At 25.3% G+C, this 15,703-nt stretch overlaps 4 protein-coding genes across 5 annotated transcripts in view; 3 read left to right on the plus strand and 1 right to left on the minus strand.

Annotated features, from left to right (window-relative positions):
* The first annotated feature begins 2,336 nt into the window (after positions 1-2,336).
* Positions 2,337-6,709, plus strand: LOC107065804 (uncharacterized). Its single transcript, XM_015319796.2, has 5 exons — positions 2,337-2,795; positions 3,429-3,775; positions 3,865-4,136; positions 4,201-4,432; positions 4,573-6,709. Exons 1-5 carry the CDS (start codon positions 2,767-2,769, stop codon positions 4,743-4,745), a joined length of 1,053 nt encoding a protein of 350 aa, XP_015175282.1. The 5' UTR covers positions 2,337-2,766; the 3' UTR covers positions 4,746-6,709.
* Positions 6,710-6,892: 183 nt separating this feature from the next.
* LOC107065802 (FGGY carbohydrate kinase domain-containing protein) lies at positions 6,893-9,410 on the minus strand. The gene is made up of 10 exons (XM_015319793.2): positions 9,193-9,410; positions 9,023-9,134; positions 8,725-8,962; positions 8,492-8,622; positions 8,237-8,419; positions 7,948-8,155; positions 7,732-7,882; positions 7,595-7,669; positions 7,243-7,520; positions 6,893-7,170 (listed from the first exon to the last, which is right to left on the minus strand). The coding sequence occupies exons 1-10, from the start codon at positions 9,370-9,372 to the stop codon at positions 7,080-7,082; spliced, it is 1,647 nt and encodes a 548-aa protein (XP_015175279.2). The 5' UTR covers positions 9,373-9,410; the 3' UTR covers positions 6,893-7,079.
* Positions 9,411-10,151: 741 nt separating this feature from the next.
* Pop5 (POP5 ribonuclease P/MRP subunit) lies at positions 10,152-11,255 on the plus strand. Its single transcript, XM_015319799.2, is given in 5 exon segments — positions 10,152-10,389; positions 10,534-10,611; positions 10,613-10,671; positions 10,786-10,955; positions 11,115-11,255. Coding segments are annotated over 5 exon segments (459 nt in total). The 5' UTR covers positions 10,152-10,369; the 3' UTR covers positions 11,247-11,255.
* A 992-nt stretch (positions 11,256-12,247) lies between these two features.
* corn (microtubule-binding protein cornetto) overlaps positions 12,248-15,703 on the plus strand; it is a 29,576-nt gene continuing 26,120 nt past the window's right edge. For both annotated transcript variants that reach the window (XM_015319783.2, XM_015319781.2), the window contains exon 1: positions 12,248-12,389. The gene's annotated coding sequence lies outside the window, so the exon portion shown is untranslated. The remainder of the gene's footprint in view (positions 12,390-15,703) is intronic.

The raw sequence follows: 15,703 nt of genomic DNA on the forward strand, positions 1-15,703 counted from the left end.
GTGGTAAAGTTTTGCTGATAAAGAAAATTAACCTGGGACATTCTGTATATGTGTGTAAATATATATGTGTACGTGTATACGACGGTAATTGGATCGCGAAATGAAAATCAATTTTTCTTCATTATCGTAATAAAAAAAAAAAAAGCATCATGGCTGGAAGTGTGAAGAAAAGAAAAGAAAAGAAAAGAAAAAAAAAATAACGTAAAAGAATTTAATGACACAGTGACATTTCTGACATTTTTGTAATTTTCGTTTTCTTTTTTCTTAGATTTTTCTTTTTTATTTCATTTTTATGTTATTTTTTTTTTTTTTAAAAGCTGATCGCATCACAAAAATTGTTAAAAAAAAAAAAAAACGATTATTTAATATAACACGTGTTCTTATACAATTTCGTGTTTCATTTAAATTCAATTTTTGATTGGACTCGAATTGGTTTTTTTGTTGTTGTTGTTGTTGTTGTTTTTGTTTATTTTGCTTCTTGGTTTTAATATAAAGCATCCACCCATTATTAAACGACAAGATACAAATATTCTCCACGATTTAAATAAAAGAATTATTTTGCTAAAAATTCATCCTACACATTACTAATACACACACAAATACAAAAACGCGCGCGCATAACATACATTTTACATACGTAAATAAATTTAAATTGTTGAGGAAACAAAATAAAACAAAAAATAATTAATAATAATAATAATTATAATTAAAATAATAATAATAATAATAAAAATAAACAAAAAAACAAAGTATTTTTTCCGCTCGTAACACACAACAAGAGAAATTATATGAATTCGTACCTAAGCACTTCTCTCTCTCTCTCTCTCTCTCTTAATTAAAAAAAAAAAAAATAAATAATAAATAAAATAAAAGAAAATAAAACTAAATAGGATCAACAAAAAAAGTTGTAGGGAGATTTTTAAGTGTTTAATCGATGCTGAATCAACGTGCATGCGTTTTTAGAAATCATGACACCGTTAGATATACGCATTTTAAAAGAAATAAAAATAATAACAAATAAAAAAAAAAAAAGAAAGAAACGCGAGACAAACGCGCGGTACACCGGCCAAATAAAAATAAAAAAAAAAAAATTCTTTTTAAAATAAATCGTCAACAAAATCGTGGACCTGAAAACGGTAGCAACAAAAAAGAAACAAAACAAAACAAAACAAATGTTATAAATGGAAATATAAAAAAGACGTATTTTAATTTGTATTTTCTAGCAAGAAGATTGTAATATGTACCAATCAAAAAAGAGATTTAAAAAAAAAACTGATAAGAAGAAAAAAAAATAATAATAATGAATAAACAAATAAATAAATAAATTAATTAATTGTAAGAATAAAAAAAAAAACAAACGTGTGTCGAGAAAGATGCAAAAAAGAAAAGAAGAAGAAGAAAAAGATGAAAAAAAGAAAATTGTACAGAATTTGTCACGTCGTTTATCGTGGTATTTTTTTTATAAGTATACATCGAGAAATAATAAATAAATAAATAACGAAAATAAATAATTATCGGGCATGTTAAAAAAAAGCAAACCTTGCGCAAGAATAATAATAAAAATATAAAATGATGATAATAATAATAATAATAATAATACAGCAGAAACAACAACAACAGAAATGAATTAAAAAAAAAAAAAAAAAAAAACTGAAAAAAGTGCACGCTTCTTTAAAAAAAAAAAAAAAAAAATAGAGGGGTTGTGTTCTTTTCTCTATCTCCCGAATGCATACATATGAAAGTGCAGTATTATTCGTGTATATGTAAAACTAAAGAAAAAGATACAACAAAATATTAATTAACAAACGAAAATGGTTGAATGAATGTGCCGGCCTAAATTCTCATCATCACGCTATATCTATTTAAAAAAAAAAAAAAAAAAGAAGAAGAAGAAAAGAAAAAAAAAGAGTACTTTTTATATCAACGTGCCGATGTCCTTATATCTGCACCATCCTCTGGAAGAAAAAAAGAAATCTTGTTAAATTGTGTAAACCCCCCAGCGACACTAACTCTTGTAGTTCTTCAGCGCCTCCCACCACACATTCACCATCACTTCCATAACCATCTCACACACACGATTTTGCTTTGTAAAACATGTTCGTAATAAAAAAAAATCGATAAAAAAAAAGGAACAAAAAATGATAATAAAAAAAAATATTAAAAAAAGGAAAAAAAATATTAAACAACAAAGACAAAAATTACAAAGTGTTTTATCCGATGCGATTCAATTAATTTCCAATAAGCCCATTAATACGTCCAAATATATCAATTTTATTTGATATACATTAATGTAGTTAGTAAATTCGATTAATTTCATATATGATTTTGTTTCCTCTGAAATCTATTTTCATATTTGTTAATTTATAAAATGAATGAAATTTATAAGAAAAACTAGATATCAAAGTGATACAAAGTTTATTTTATTATTTATATTAAGTGACAATTATTTATAATAATAATTAAAAACAAAATTGAATGAAATTCTTGGAATTTATAAAAATATTTTCGTAATTACCGCCACGAGTATATATTTAAAATTATCGATTGTATTGATCGAGTTTAGTTTGCGCAAGTATCGATAGGTGACGCATCGGGCGTCCATCATGGCAGTCAGTAGGAAATGCGTCTCTGCTCCGAGTAGTCGGTAGTGCCTTTGGTTTTTTTTTCTGTTATTCTTTTCAATTATTGTTTAATGCATTATGTTAATTTAAATTAATTATAATTTGTTATCTTTACGAGAAAATAACGTAAGAGTGAATGTGAAAAATGAACAATGCGAAAGTGAAAACTACAAGGTAAATTATAAGTATTGTTGGATAATACTTGTTGCATGCGGTGTTGCATGACAAGCTACTGCATTTGTTTACATAAATACATATTTTATATTTTAATAAATTCATTTCTCCTTACTGTAGACAAAATTGTAACTCGATAAATTTCTAAGTTAAATTAAGAGTCAGAAAATTATTATAAATGAAATTCTTCTATTATGGTTAACTTCCTTTGATGTTGCATAGTTGCTAGATTGTTATTCCACACGTCACAGAATGATTATTATAAATAATTATAACTAAATAGAGTAATTATTTTATTCGTTAAACTTATTTTTCAAAAGATAACCTATTCTTCTAATTTTTTGTAATAATTTGGAATAATGATTGTTTGTACAATTTCCAATGTTGTAATTGTCATTTTTTGTTTACAAAATTTGGTACAATATTAATAGGTGTTGTGTAGATAATATATATTTATATAATAAGTGTCCAAAGGGTTTATCAACCAAACTGTGTAATTACTAATAATAATTTTATTTTGATTTCCACTAATAGAATGTGGTTATGAAGTTTGATTGGTAAACCTCAGGATATTCTATATACATATGTAACTTGAAGTAATATTATTAATTAATTTTTATACATCTAACGTAGAGATTGTTCGGACCATTTTGGAGACCATGGAGGATATTTCGATGTTGCTATACGACCGATGTTACAACAGGGTCACGAAGGAGAGTTATGCGGTTGGTTAAAAGAAATGAGTTTGATTCGTACGGTTTCAAATTGTCCTCATTTAAATTGTAAAGGAAAAAGTTTAGTTTGGAATCCTGCCAGAATAGTAGATAAATATAACTGGACTTGTCCTCATTGTGCCAAAAAACAATCTATCAGAGAGGAGTCATTCTTTTTAGGAATTAAATGTGATTTAAAATTGTGTCTTCAATTGATATTTGGTTGGTGTCAACAGATTTCTTACGAAGATGCTGCTTCCTATCTCGGTTAGTATTTGATTTAATAATTATTGACAATTTAATAATAATGACAAATGTATTAAGAATTGTGTTAAAGTATTGTAATCTATTTACAGATATTAAAACTCATATAGTTAAGAAAGTATACGAAAGATGCGACGAAGTTTCAGAAACTTATGTTATGAGTCATCCGGAAGATTGGATGTTGGGGGATAAGAGTGCAATAGTTATCGTTGATGAATTTCCAGGGGGTTGTATGGTTAGAAATTATGTAGATACAAGTTCTAATAGAAAACGTAACAATAATTCTCATACTATAGTTTGTATAGTTGAAGCAAATACTATGCCACCACGTATGTGGTTGCACATGATAGAAGCAATACCAGAGGTAAAAGAATTAAAATGATGTATATTTGTATATTATTTTATATTAAATATTATATTTTTTATAGCCTATCAAAATGGAGAATAACAAAAAGGATGTTGGTAGATGTAATATGGTGAAAGAGGCCTTAAACGAAATAACACGTCACACGGTACCTGGAACTTGCATTATAGCTAATAGTAAAGCTCGTTGCTGCAGTTATGAATCGTTGTTAGAATTAAAGCAATATACAGTTATTAGTGTTGAACACTTACAAAAGTTCGATCCACCAGGAAAAACAAAACTTCTGGATAATTTAGGTAAATTTTGTTTCCTTTTTTTTATTATTTTCTATTCTTATTATTTTCTTATCTTTCCTCTTTCTTTTTCTTTTCCATTTTATTTGATAACACATCATAATGGAAAACTCTTATTGGTTATCGTCGTCTATTTATTTAAGAAACTATTTGGCAAACGGCTGTAGAAATATGCGAAGAAATTCAAGAGACTACGCATACGTTAGGTCAACATGTAATATCAAGGTATTTATGGAGACAAAGATTTGGTTCTTCTCCTTCAACAGCATTTCAACATATGTTAAATCATATTGCTGAATGTTTTCGATTTAAATGAATTCGAATGATCTTACAATTGTTTATCGAATCAATTATTTTTATATTATTAACGAAATAGCACAAAATATTGATTACGAAGTAGGATATATTTGACCAGAGGTAATATTTTTAAAAAAGGAAAAAATAGTTTTTTTTTTTTACAATATTAAGGATATAGATATATTTTTGAAATTGTAAAAAAAAAGGAAAAAAGAAAGAAACATATTATAGAGTAAGAATATTAACCGATGCTTCAACACTATATGAAGATAGTTACTCGTGAATTAATGATATATTTTATATAAAATGTTATTTTTATTAATAGTGCAAATTACTACCACAATCATCATAAATATACATACATAACATACACACACACACATATATATATATGGTACACGTCTTCCAATGAATTTTGGGATATTTTATATGTTGAAATGTATCTTTAAAACTATTGTTGAAATCTTATAGCTATATATCATTATACAAGATTTAAAAAAAAGAAAAAAAAAAAAAAGAATAATCTATTATTCTGATTAAGTTTTAGATTATATTTTTAAGTATGTAATTAATGTCCCAATGATATTTAATTATTTTGACTTGTCATATTATCATAGATACAAATGATAATTTGTACAGATTATTCTATTTGAAGACTGACGAAGTTAATGGTAATGGAATATTTCCAAATAATTGAATACGTTAATAATAATAATAATAATAATAATTTTCTTTTTTAATTGATCTATCCTTTTTTTTTATTAATACTTGCGTGTATCGATAAAGAAAAGAAAAGAAAAGAACAAACATTATAATATTATTTTCGTTTTTAATTCTACAAAATATCATTTCAATAAAGATATGAAGAAATATTCTAAGAAAAATATGAAAGAAAAGATATAGTTAGTGCAATCAGTGAATAATCAATGTTTAAAATATTATTGATAATTTCTTTCATTGATTTATTTTTAATATACAGAATGTCCAAAGAGTTTTTCCAATCAAACAATGTTGTTAAACGTTGTTGTTGCACAAACAAAAATAATGTTTTCTTATTTTCGTGCACAGAATGTACAAACATCGTTTGACCAAGAAAAACTACAGACATTCCATTTATATATTAATTCAATTTGGATCTGATAAAGTATTTTTTAACGAATATAATGTTTGTAGTATCGTATCCAAAGCATTTTACCAGTATTATAATCTATGTAATTGTAATTGTTCGAAGAAACAGCAAGATATGTTTTCTTTTAATCGTGAAAGAAATACTGAATTGAGTTATCGATGTAATAACTTGTAATACGTAACAATATTTTTATGATAGGAGAAAAAAGAAAATAAGAATGTAGAATTTATTGCTTCCTAATACATATTCTTATTGATTTATTAATATTCTATATGTAGTTTCAGTTTTGTTCTTTTTAATCAAATGATATGTTTAAAATCGTTTACACGCATAGAGAAAACTTCTGTTTTCGAATTTTTGTAAATAATAATTAAAATCTAACATCTTTTAATTCGTTAAAATGCGAGAAAGAATGGCAACTTCAAAGAAGATGAAGAAGAAGAGTGTATTATACATTGTACTTTTTTCGAAGAATTCATTAGAATTTTTTTACCAAAGTACATCGTTTTTTAGACTTGTATAATGATATTGAAAAAACGCTTAATACTTATTACTCAGTATATGTATTTTTTTAATAATTAAAAAAAAAAAAAAGAGGTTAAGTGTTCTTATATAGAATAATAAGAAACTTTTGATATTTTTTTCTAATGTGAAATTTTTTAGCAATATCGTTATAAAGTATGTTTTTTCTAACTATATACAAACGAGTAAATTTAAGTATTAACGAAATGTATTAAAGAATTGTTAAGCACAATATAAGCACATAAATATATATATATATATTATTCTTTATATTATAAATTGTAATTTGTGATAAAAATAAAAATATAATTATATATATATTATATTGTCAAGCAAGGGCTACTGCCTTGTTGAACAAACTATAATAGTTCCTGATCAATCACTGAGATGTTGATCTATGCTGGGCACTTTAGTATTTAGATGAAACACTTTATATTTTATAGACTTCAGGAAAGTATCAGGATTACGAAAAGATGGCTTCAAGGTATCTCAAACTCATAAAAAAGTAATTAAGATGACCTTATAATATATATATTGTTTTTTTTTCTTTCTTTTTTACATATAAGTACAAAAAATATCTATAAAGGTTTGCAAGTAATATAAAATGTTTGGAACAATATATATATATAACTTATATAAATGTCATTGTAATAATAGTTATTGTTATTGATAAAAATGTTATTAACAAATAATATAAACAAATCAGGTACTTATTTCTTCGTTCATAAACTTGTCATAATCTCTTTGATCTTGCACCATCTTTTTAAAAACTTCGTACTTTCGTAAATGATATCTGTGATGGAAAATATATCAATTTTGTAATAATTTTAATCAACGACGAACATTTGTAAGAGAAAATACGCACTTGTAACATTCCAATTGAGGTTGAACAACTTTTGCATGACCTCCCATTGATTTTATAGCAGTTTCCATGGAAAGAAATTCTTTTGCTGCATATGATCCGAGAATAGCTGCTCCTATTAAAACAGATTCCTTTTCTGTAGGACAGAGCACGGGTAAAGCTAAAACATCTGCTTGAATTTGAACGAACAATGGGTTTTGACTAAGACCACCACATATTAATATACTTTCTATCTTGTAACCCGCAGTTACCAAAGTTTCCAAAATATATTTCGTTCCATACTGAAATAAGAATAATCATTATTTAAATACATATGTTTCAATTAAAGTATTTGTATATTAAATTGACATTATACCGTTAATGCTTGTATTGTAGCTAGATATAATATTGCTAAACTTTCTTCATCCACTGATAGAGACAAACCTGAAACCTGATTGAACGCAAAATTTAGAACAAATGTTTAAATCGTTCTTTTAGTTATCAAACTCGTACCATTCCCTTTAACGTTGGATCAGCAAGTGGGGAACGGTTTCCATGAAAATCGGGCCAGACGTGAATACTTTTTGTTAAATAGGATACATTTCTAAGATTTCTTTTATCCGCCATAGTTTGCAATAACATAGATAAATATTGTTGAATATGTCTGAAATAAATAATATAATTAGAAATGTATTCTAACATTAATAATTATAATATATTCAAAATTACTTATTATTTTCTAAAGATTTCAGAATTTTAGGAGTAGCAGGATGTGTATCGATCACATGATCAAGTAATTTTCCAGTTGCACTTTGACCACCTTCATGTAGCCATAAACCAGGAATCATAGCACTGTAATAAGGTCCCCAAATACCGTTAACAAATATTTTATTCTCGTTTACAGCCATATGACATGTCGATGTACCACATATGAGTGCTAGAATTTTGTTCAAAATCTTTTTTGTATTAGAAATTTATAGATAAAGATCTGAATCATTTAAATTAATATTTTACACACCTAATCGACTAGTTAATTCGTTAGATATACCAGGAGCAGAACAACCAATCATACCAAGTCCACCAGCATGTGCATCAATGAGAGATGTGCCTACTGCTGTTCCTTCTAACAGTCCTAATTCTAATGCTGCTTTTGCAGATAATCCTTTACCGACTGGTTCACCAGGAGCTTTTATCACTTTACCTTTAAAATATTTGTTAATAATAATAATATTGTATTACAAATTAGAAGATATCCTAGCTAATTAATAAATACCTAATTTACTCCAATGATTATCTTTGAGATCTTGTAAGCCAATTTGATTGAAAAAGTCTTCCTTCCAACCACAGTTATTTACACCAGGTTCAGCATAATAATTCCACTTGCAAACCAAAGAACACAAAGATCTATAAATATATATAAGCACACAAACGCACACACTTAAATAGAATTTTAATATTTTAATAAAGAGATAAAAATGATAATAATAATAATAATAATATCGTTACCTAGATTCGGAACCAGTTGCTTTCCAAGTTAGAAAATCAGGAAGATCGAAAAGCAATGTTGCACGATTCCAGGATGATGGTAAATTGTTTTTTAGCCAAAGCATTTTAGGTGTCTCCATTTCTAAAGAAACTTTGCCACCTACGTAACGAAGTATGTCGTGTCCAAGATTGTTAATAAGATCTGCTTCCTTCTGAGCTCTGTGATCCATCCAAAGTATAACATTTTGTTTATCTTTGCCTATACAAGTAAATGTTATTAATAAATATTCATTTAATTTAGAATAATATTGTATTTTACCTGATGGACTAACGCTAACTGGTAATCCATTTTTGTCTATTGCTACTAAAGAACAAGTGGCATCAAATCCAATACCTTTAATATTATCAATCGGAGTACCTTCTATAACTGTCTATAAAATGAATACGTTGAATGAATAATAATCAAAATTATTAATAGAAATTATTTACCTTAACTACTTTACAAACAGCGTCCCAAATATTATCAGAAGATTGTTCATAAAAATCTTGCGCTGGATGAAATATCTCAAGAGGACATGTTGCTACTTTTATAATTTTCCCATTGGAAGATATTAATCCTGCTCTTGCACTTCCAGTTCCTACATCAACGCCGACAAAATAGTTCATCATTTTTACTTCCTCGAATGTCTGTACTTAAGAATATTTATTGTTCATTTATGAAAGCCAACTGAATGTTCTGTACAGAGAAGGGATCCATTATGAATTTTCAAAAAACAAAAAATGTGACTTATGGTTATCAGTTGAAAAGTTATATGTCTGTAATCCCAGATAATAATATCATATGACCCTGAGATAACGTTGAACTTAGCGAAAAATAATAGAATTAGAAAATTATAACAAATATAATGCAATGAATAATTACTAAAAGTACAAACTGAAATAGTTGAAATTATTGTTGATAATTTAAAATGAACAAATAATTAATATAAATTCATTGAAAATAATTGAACATATGTTGCAGATTAAAGAAATTACATGCTAATAATATAATTTATCAACAATTTTATATCATAGTTGAGAATTTTGATGTGAATAGTGTATTTTCGCATAACATAAATTAAATGTTATTAACTCACTGTCAGGATAAGATATGAGTGACGTTTATGTAATGCATAGAAACTGACATTTCTTGCAATATTACCTTGACTTTTCGTTCATTTACCACGTTCTTGAATAACGTTACTGTGTTAATATACTTTTTTTATTAACGTAATTTTTATTAATAATATATACATGTATTATTTCTTTTTAAAACAATTATTATTAATAATATTATAGTTAAGAAAAAAATATTTAAAAAAAGGAATTCTAATAATTATTTCAATAATTATTCCAATGTAATACTTTTTATTATGAATTTCACTATCGTACGATGATTTTTTTTCTTTATTAAGATAAAGCCACGTGTGCAATAACATGTGCGCTCAGTATCGACCTAAACATTTTAAGTAGTTGAGATGAAGTGCTATGGCAAGTCTCTCATATCTTGAAATAATATTTAACGATTTAAATCAAAAATTGATCATTATATTAAAATAATATAATATAATTGTGCGTGTTATTTATAAATTATATTTTAAAAGTATAAAAACGTGTAACATTTATAATGGTTCGGTTTAAACACAGGTAAATAAATGTATTTTATAGGTTAGGTTGATATACAAAATATATATATATATATATATATATATATATATATAATTCATAGGTTAGATTAATATATGAATTAGATTAACTATATTAATCTTTTGTTTATTTTTTTTATTTTAGGTATTTTGCAATTGAAATAGAAATAGTGAATAATAAAAACAAATCGCTCAAACCACCAGCATTGCTTAATGCAATTAAAAAAAATACAACAATTATATGGAGATTATGGATTGGCTGCAGCATCGATTGGATTCTTAAGTAATTCATTTAATAATCAAGATTATTAATTTATTATTCAAATTATTATTAGTCCTAAGTAAATGAAGAAGAAGAAGAAGAAGAAAAATTTTAAATCATTTTCTTTTATTACAGCTAAATATTATAACTCATCTACAAAAGTAGCATTCGTTAGAAGCAGGCATGGACCACATAGATTTGTATTAAATGCTCTTCCATTGATTAACGATATTGATAATCAAACTGTTAAAATAAATATTATTTATATCGGTGCAACTATAAAACATTGTTTCATTAATGTTAGAGTAAGTATTAATATTTAATTTTTAATTTGATTTTGAATACTTTATTTACCGACAATGATTAAACATTGCTAGTTTAAAACCTATTAATTGGCTGTTGATAAGTAATACATTAAATACTCATATGTGTTAAATTACTGTGAATATTATTTTTCTGTTTAGAGATATCAGCAGAAAAAGTTGGAAGAAGTATGGGGCTCTCTTAAAACCGATCAACAAAGAAAAGAAATGCTAAGGCATATGGATTCTACAATATCAGTGAAAGATTTTAACAAACAATACGTTAATAAGTAATATTTATTAATATAACAAAAAGAGAGAGACTGCTATTTATCAGGTCAGTTTTTTTTTGTCAACATTTTTAATCAATATTATAAATAAATGATAAGTGTTATAACAATTAATAAAAAACCAACAGCACAATCGGTGATGGGTTAACAAACAGTTTAGATAGCGAACATTATCTTTGAAAGAATTAATTGCGTTTGTGAACTGGTCACTAACTATATTTTAAATATCAGTATTTATCTCGTATTGATACATAATCCTAACTCAATCAAAAATACTGTGATCGTCTATTTAAAATACTCATAAACTATTATATATACTAATCATTTATTTAACAAAATGTTGATTAGAAATTTTTTAAAATTACTGACTTAATAAATATAAATATATGTTTGTTATTATATAAAAAAAGAGCAAATGTGATTAATAATGTTCATTAGTTAAATAATTATAGATGAATAAAATTTCAAAAGTGGCGCCATTTTGGCGTTGCTACGTCACGCTTAGAAACGTATGCCGCGAAATTCAAATTCGATGGGAGTAACCCCTCCTTTCTATGTACAGTGTTTGCTAGTGTCTATGGTGGGAGAAGGGGGTAGTAGGTAACCGTAGGGCTGGTTGCTGATCGCCGGCAGTCGTCGCTGCGGCGTTGCTGCAGTTTGTACATCGAATTGTTTTCGTCTTTATTAATTAAAAGACAAAGCACACGATACGAAATTAACTCGAATCTAATCGGTGGTAGTAGTGGTGCTTCCATATAATAAAATCAAATTAAATGAAAATCTAATAATAAGAAGAAAAAGATAACTAAATAAATAAATAAATAGATAGATAGATAGATAGTTAGATAAATAAAAGATTAGATTAACGTCAACTTATAATCGTCAGTTTAATTTTATACAAATTAAACAAAAATATATATATATATTTTCTATAGAAATAGAGGAATGTTCGAAACAGACCGTTTAATAAAATATATTTTTTTGTTTGAAAGAATAATAATTTGAAATCGTCCAATCCCCCCTATTATACTTAAAGTTCGTGTTAGAGAGTGAATTCGAGTTTGATATTAGACAAGATAAAAAATATTTGAGATAAATCTGAATCATCGGCCATATGGATTAGGATAAGGAAAAAGGATATTTCACAGTAAGTTATATCTGATAATAAATTGTTGTTTTTCCTTTTTTTTTATTATTATTATTATTTTTTTTTAATTATATATCTATCCTTTCTTTCTTTTTTTCCTAATGTTGTGTGTGTGTAGACTGTAGCTTATCGATTTCGTTCGTACGGGCTCGTCGTGCGAACGAACGTAATACATATATACTAATAATACATATATATATATATATATATATATGTATGTAAAGTATATAAGGAACGAATGAATGGATGGATAGATAAATGGTTGTCTACTTTCCCTCTTTTCAGAGAATAAATTATCACCCCCTCCTCACCCTTAAAAAATCGATCGAACGTGTTTCTCTAACTGTCGAATCTTCGAATCATGGTAGGATAAATGATAATACATTTTCTTTTCCTTATTATTGTTATCATCGTTTGTTTTTATTACTTCTCGACAAATTTTCGAACATATTCAAATATATTCTTCTTATTGTTATTGTTTTTGTTATTGTTCGAATGCGAGGGGGATGAACGAGGTAAACTTTTTTTGAATTTTGATATCAAAGCAGAGCCATTTTCCTATCGTTTTGAAGAAAACATGGCGCATATTTATAACCCTTTATTGGATTATTCAAAATTAATTATTTATGTGATTTTTTTTTTTTTATTTAACATAGTCGAAAGATTTTTGTAAGATGACATAAAAATGTTTTTGAATATCATTTTATTCTTCTTCTTCTTCTGCTTCTTTTTCTTTTACGAAGGTTGAGTTTTGAAAAAGTTTTTTAAATGTATTTTGTTGTAAAAAAAAAAAAATAATATAGAAACCCCCACTCGTTCATTTTTGTTATTCAAAACTTTTCAATCTACCCACGTACTTATATGGAAATGAATTATTTTCTTTTTTTTTTTTTGTTTTTTTTTTTTTGTCAAGACAAAAACATTCGTTGTTATCATACAAAAGGAAATGCAAGAAGTTTATAGTTGACAGTAACATTTTGACACGCCTTCATTGTGTTATTGAAACTCGTGTATATATTTAAGTCCGATTATTCGTTATACGAACAAAATGATTTCGTAATTATGAGTTAGATCGTTCACTAATGTAGGATATATAATTTATGTAAGAAGATAGACTGTTCCATGATATATATATATAGTATGAAGGATTTAGGTCAATTGTTTGAGAGTATTTTTTGTATTTTATTTATCGTGATATAAATAATTTATTATTTTACCTTTTTAAATAATATAATATTTAATATGAAATAATAATATAATATTTTAAATAATATTACATATATATATATATATATATATATATATATATATATAATTATTATATCAAACACATTTATATAACACATTTATTAATAATAATAATAATTAATAAAAATTATATTATTATTATTATTATAATTTTTATTGCTTCCCCGAAGGGTTACACTCCTTTTATATAAAAATTATATTATTAATTCGTTATATTATATTTATATATATATATATTAAATTAATAATATTTAATTAATAATATAATAATTTAAAATATCATTATATTTTATAATATAATATATAATATATATTTTTTATTATATTTATATATAACAATTATATATTATAATAAATTTATATATAATAATTTATATATATAATAAATATAATATAATATATATTAATATATATAATAATATATATAATATAATATATATTAATATATATAATAATATATATAATATAATAAATTATATATTATAATAATTAATATATTATTAACTTGAAAATTACTTGTTGTTTTGACTTTAAATTAAATACTAATAAGATTAACTATAAATTATTTAACAACTTGAAATTCCAGACGAATGTTTCTCACCACTCGTAAAACATGATCCATATGTTAATAGTATATGTAAACACGTGTTACCCCCTTCCCTAACCCCAACCCTCTTCTTCTCCTCTTTATAAACTAAAACCAAGTTATCTTTTTCTCTTTCTTTTTCTCTGACAAGTGGATCTGTTTTTTAACATTGAAAAGAAGAAGTATACGGGTGAGTGGTTTTTACAGAATGCTTTGAAAGGTTACAGTCTCTCATCTGCACTTGAATCTTCTTGAAAAACATACGAGGGGTAGATAATAATACGTAAATAATTTTGATCCTTAAATATCATAAGATACTTAATTATTTCAATAATATGATATTAATTGTTTATCAGTTTTGTTCGTATTTATAAATTAAAAAAAGGATCTGTGTGTTTGTTATGGAAAATATTTCTTTATTTTTTTTTTTTTTTTTTTTTTAATCATTTATTTCTCATCAATCAAGTTTTCTTTATAAAAGCTCGAGAAATATAGGACACATATACATGTACATGTTGCATACACATATATATATATATATATATATATATATATATATATATATATATATATATATATGTTGCATAATTTTGTATGGAAATGAAATTACACGTGTTAGATAGTTGATATCGTAAACGAAGCACGGTTCGATGAAAAATCAAATTATTTCTTCACGATTAAACCTTTTAACTTAGATGCAACAAGGATCTTTTATTCGAGCATGAAAATATGGAAAATTATCCAAAGTAATATTAAATCCATTGAATAGAATTTTCTTCAGTGTTTTATGCATAACACTTTTTTTTTTTTTATTGAAATAAAATAATATTACCACTAGTTATACCACCATTTTCTACCACACTAGTCAAAATGACTGTGGTGTATACAAAAAAATGCTTTTTGAGGCTTTCAGTCTTTATTTATTATTCTTAAAAAATAACAAAAAAATGTTGAACAATAATCATTTTAATAGATAAATGAATTTATAGACATTTTTATATAACAAAACGCTTAATGCAAAATGATTTACAGAAATCAAATGTTACATGAAGTTGAAATTTTGAATTAAAATGGCTCGTCTGGTATGTCTAGTGTTAATATGCAGTTTAAAATTATAATCAACAACAATAATAAATAAAATTTAAATACTTGAGCGTAATATTTTTGTTTAATTACAAATCGTACTTTCATTTCCGTACAAAATTTATTTCATTTAATATCAAATTTAAAATAACATTTGTACTTACGCACATATTTGAATTACAATTGAAATGAATTTTCATTTGAAATAATTATTCCTTACGAGATATTAAAAATTACATTTTATTATCTTCATATTTTTGAAATAAAACAACCCTATAGGGAATTTAGACGTTGTACGAAGAAAAGGAAATGAACTTTCGCACGAATTCCGATAATTTTCTCACTCGTGGGTGGAAAGACCCATCCGGAAATATATTTATGTGTATGTTGGATATCT

This window comes from Polistes dominula, unplaced genomic scaffold, assembly GCF_049000335.1.
Source record: "Polistes dominula isolate Pdom_NZ unplaced genomic scaffold, Pdom_raw_medaka contig_19, whole genome shotgun sequence".
Taxonomy (NCBI): domain Eukaryota; kingdom Metazoa; phylum Arthropoda; class Insecta; order Hymenoptera; family Vespidae; genus Polistes; species Polistes dominula.

Excerpts from the sequence above, each read along its gene's own strand:
- LOC107065804 (XM_015319796.2), top strand. The coding sequence starts at position 2,767 with ATGAACAATGCGAAAGTGAAAACTACAAG. Across the intron at positions 3,776-3,864 it reads AGATGCTGCTTCCTATCTCG|ATATTAAAACTCATATAGTT; the intron begins GTTAGTATTTGA and ends ATCTATTTACAG. Across the intron at positions 4,433-4,572 it reads AAAACTTCTGGATAATTTAG|AAACTATTTGGCAAACGGCT; the intron begins GTAAATTTTGTT and ends TATTTATTTAAG.
- LOC107065802 (XM_015319793.2), bottom strand. The coding sequence starts at position 9,372 with ATGATGAACTATTTTGTCGGCGTTGATGTAGGAACTGGAAGTGCAAGA. Across the intron at positions 9,135-9,192 it reads CTGTTTGTAAAGTAGTTAAG|ACAGTTATAGAAGGTACTCC; the intron begins GTAAATAATTTC and ends TTCATTTTATAG. Across the intron at positions 7,171-7,242 it reads CCTCAATTGGAATGTTACAA|ATATCATTTACGAAAGTACG; the intron begins GTGCGTATTTTC and ends TTTCCATCACAG.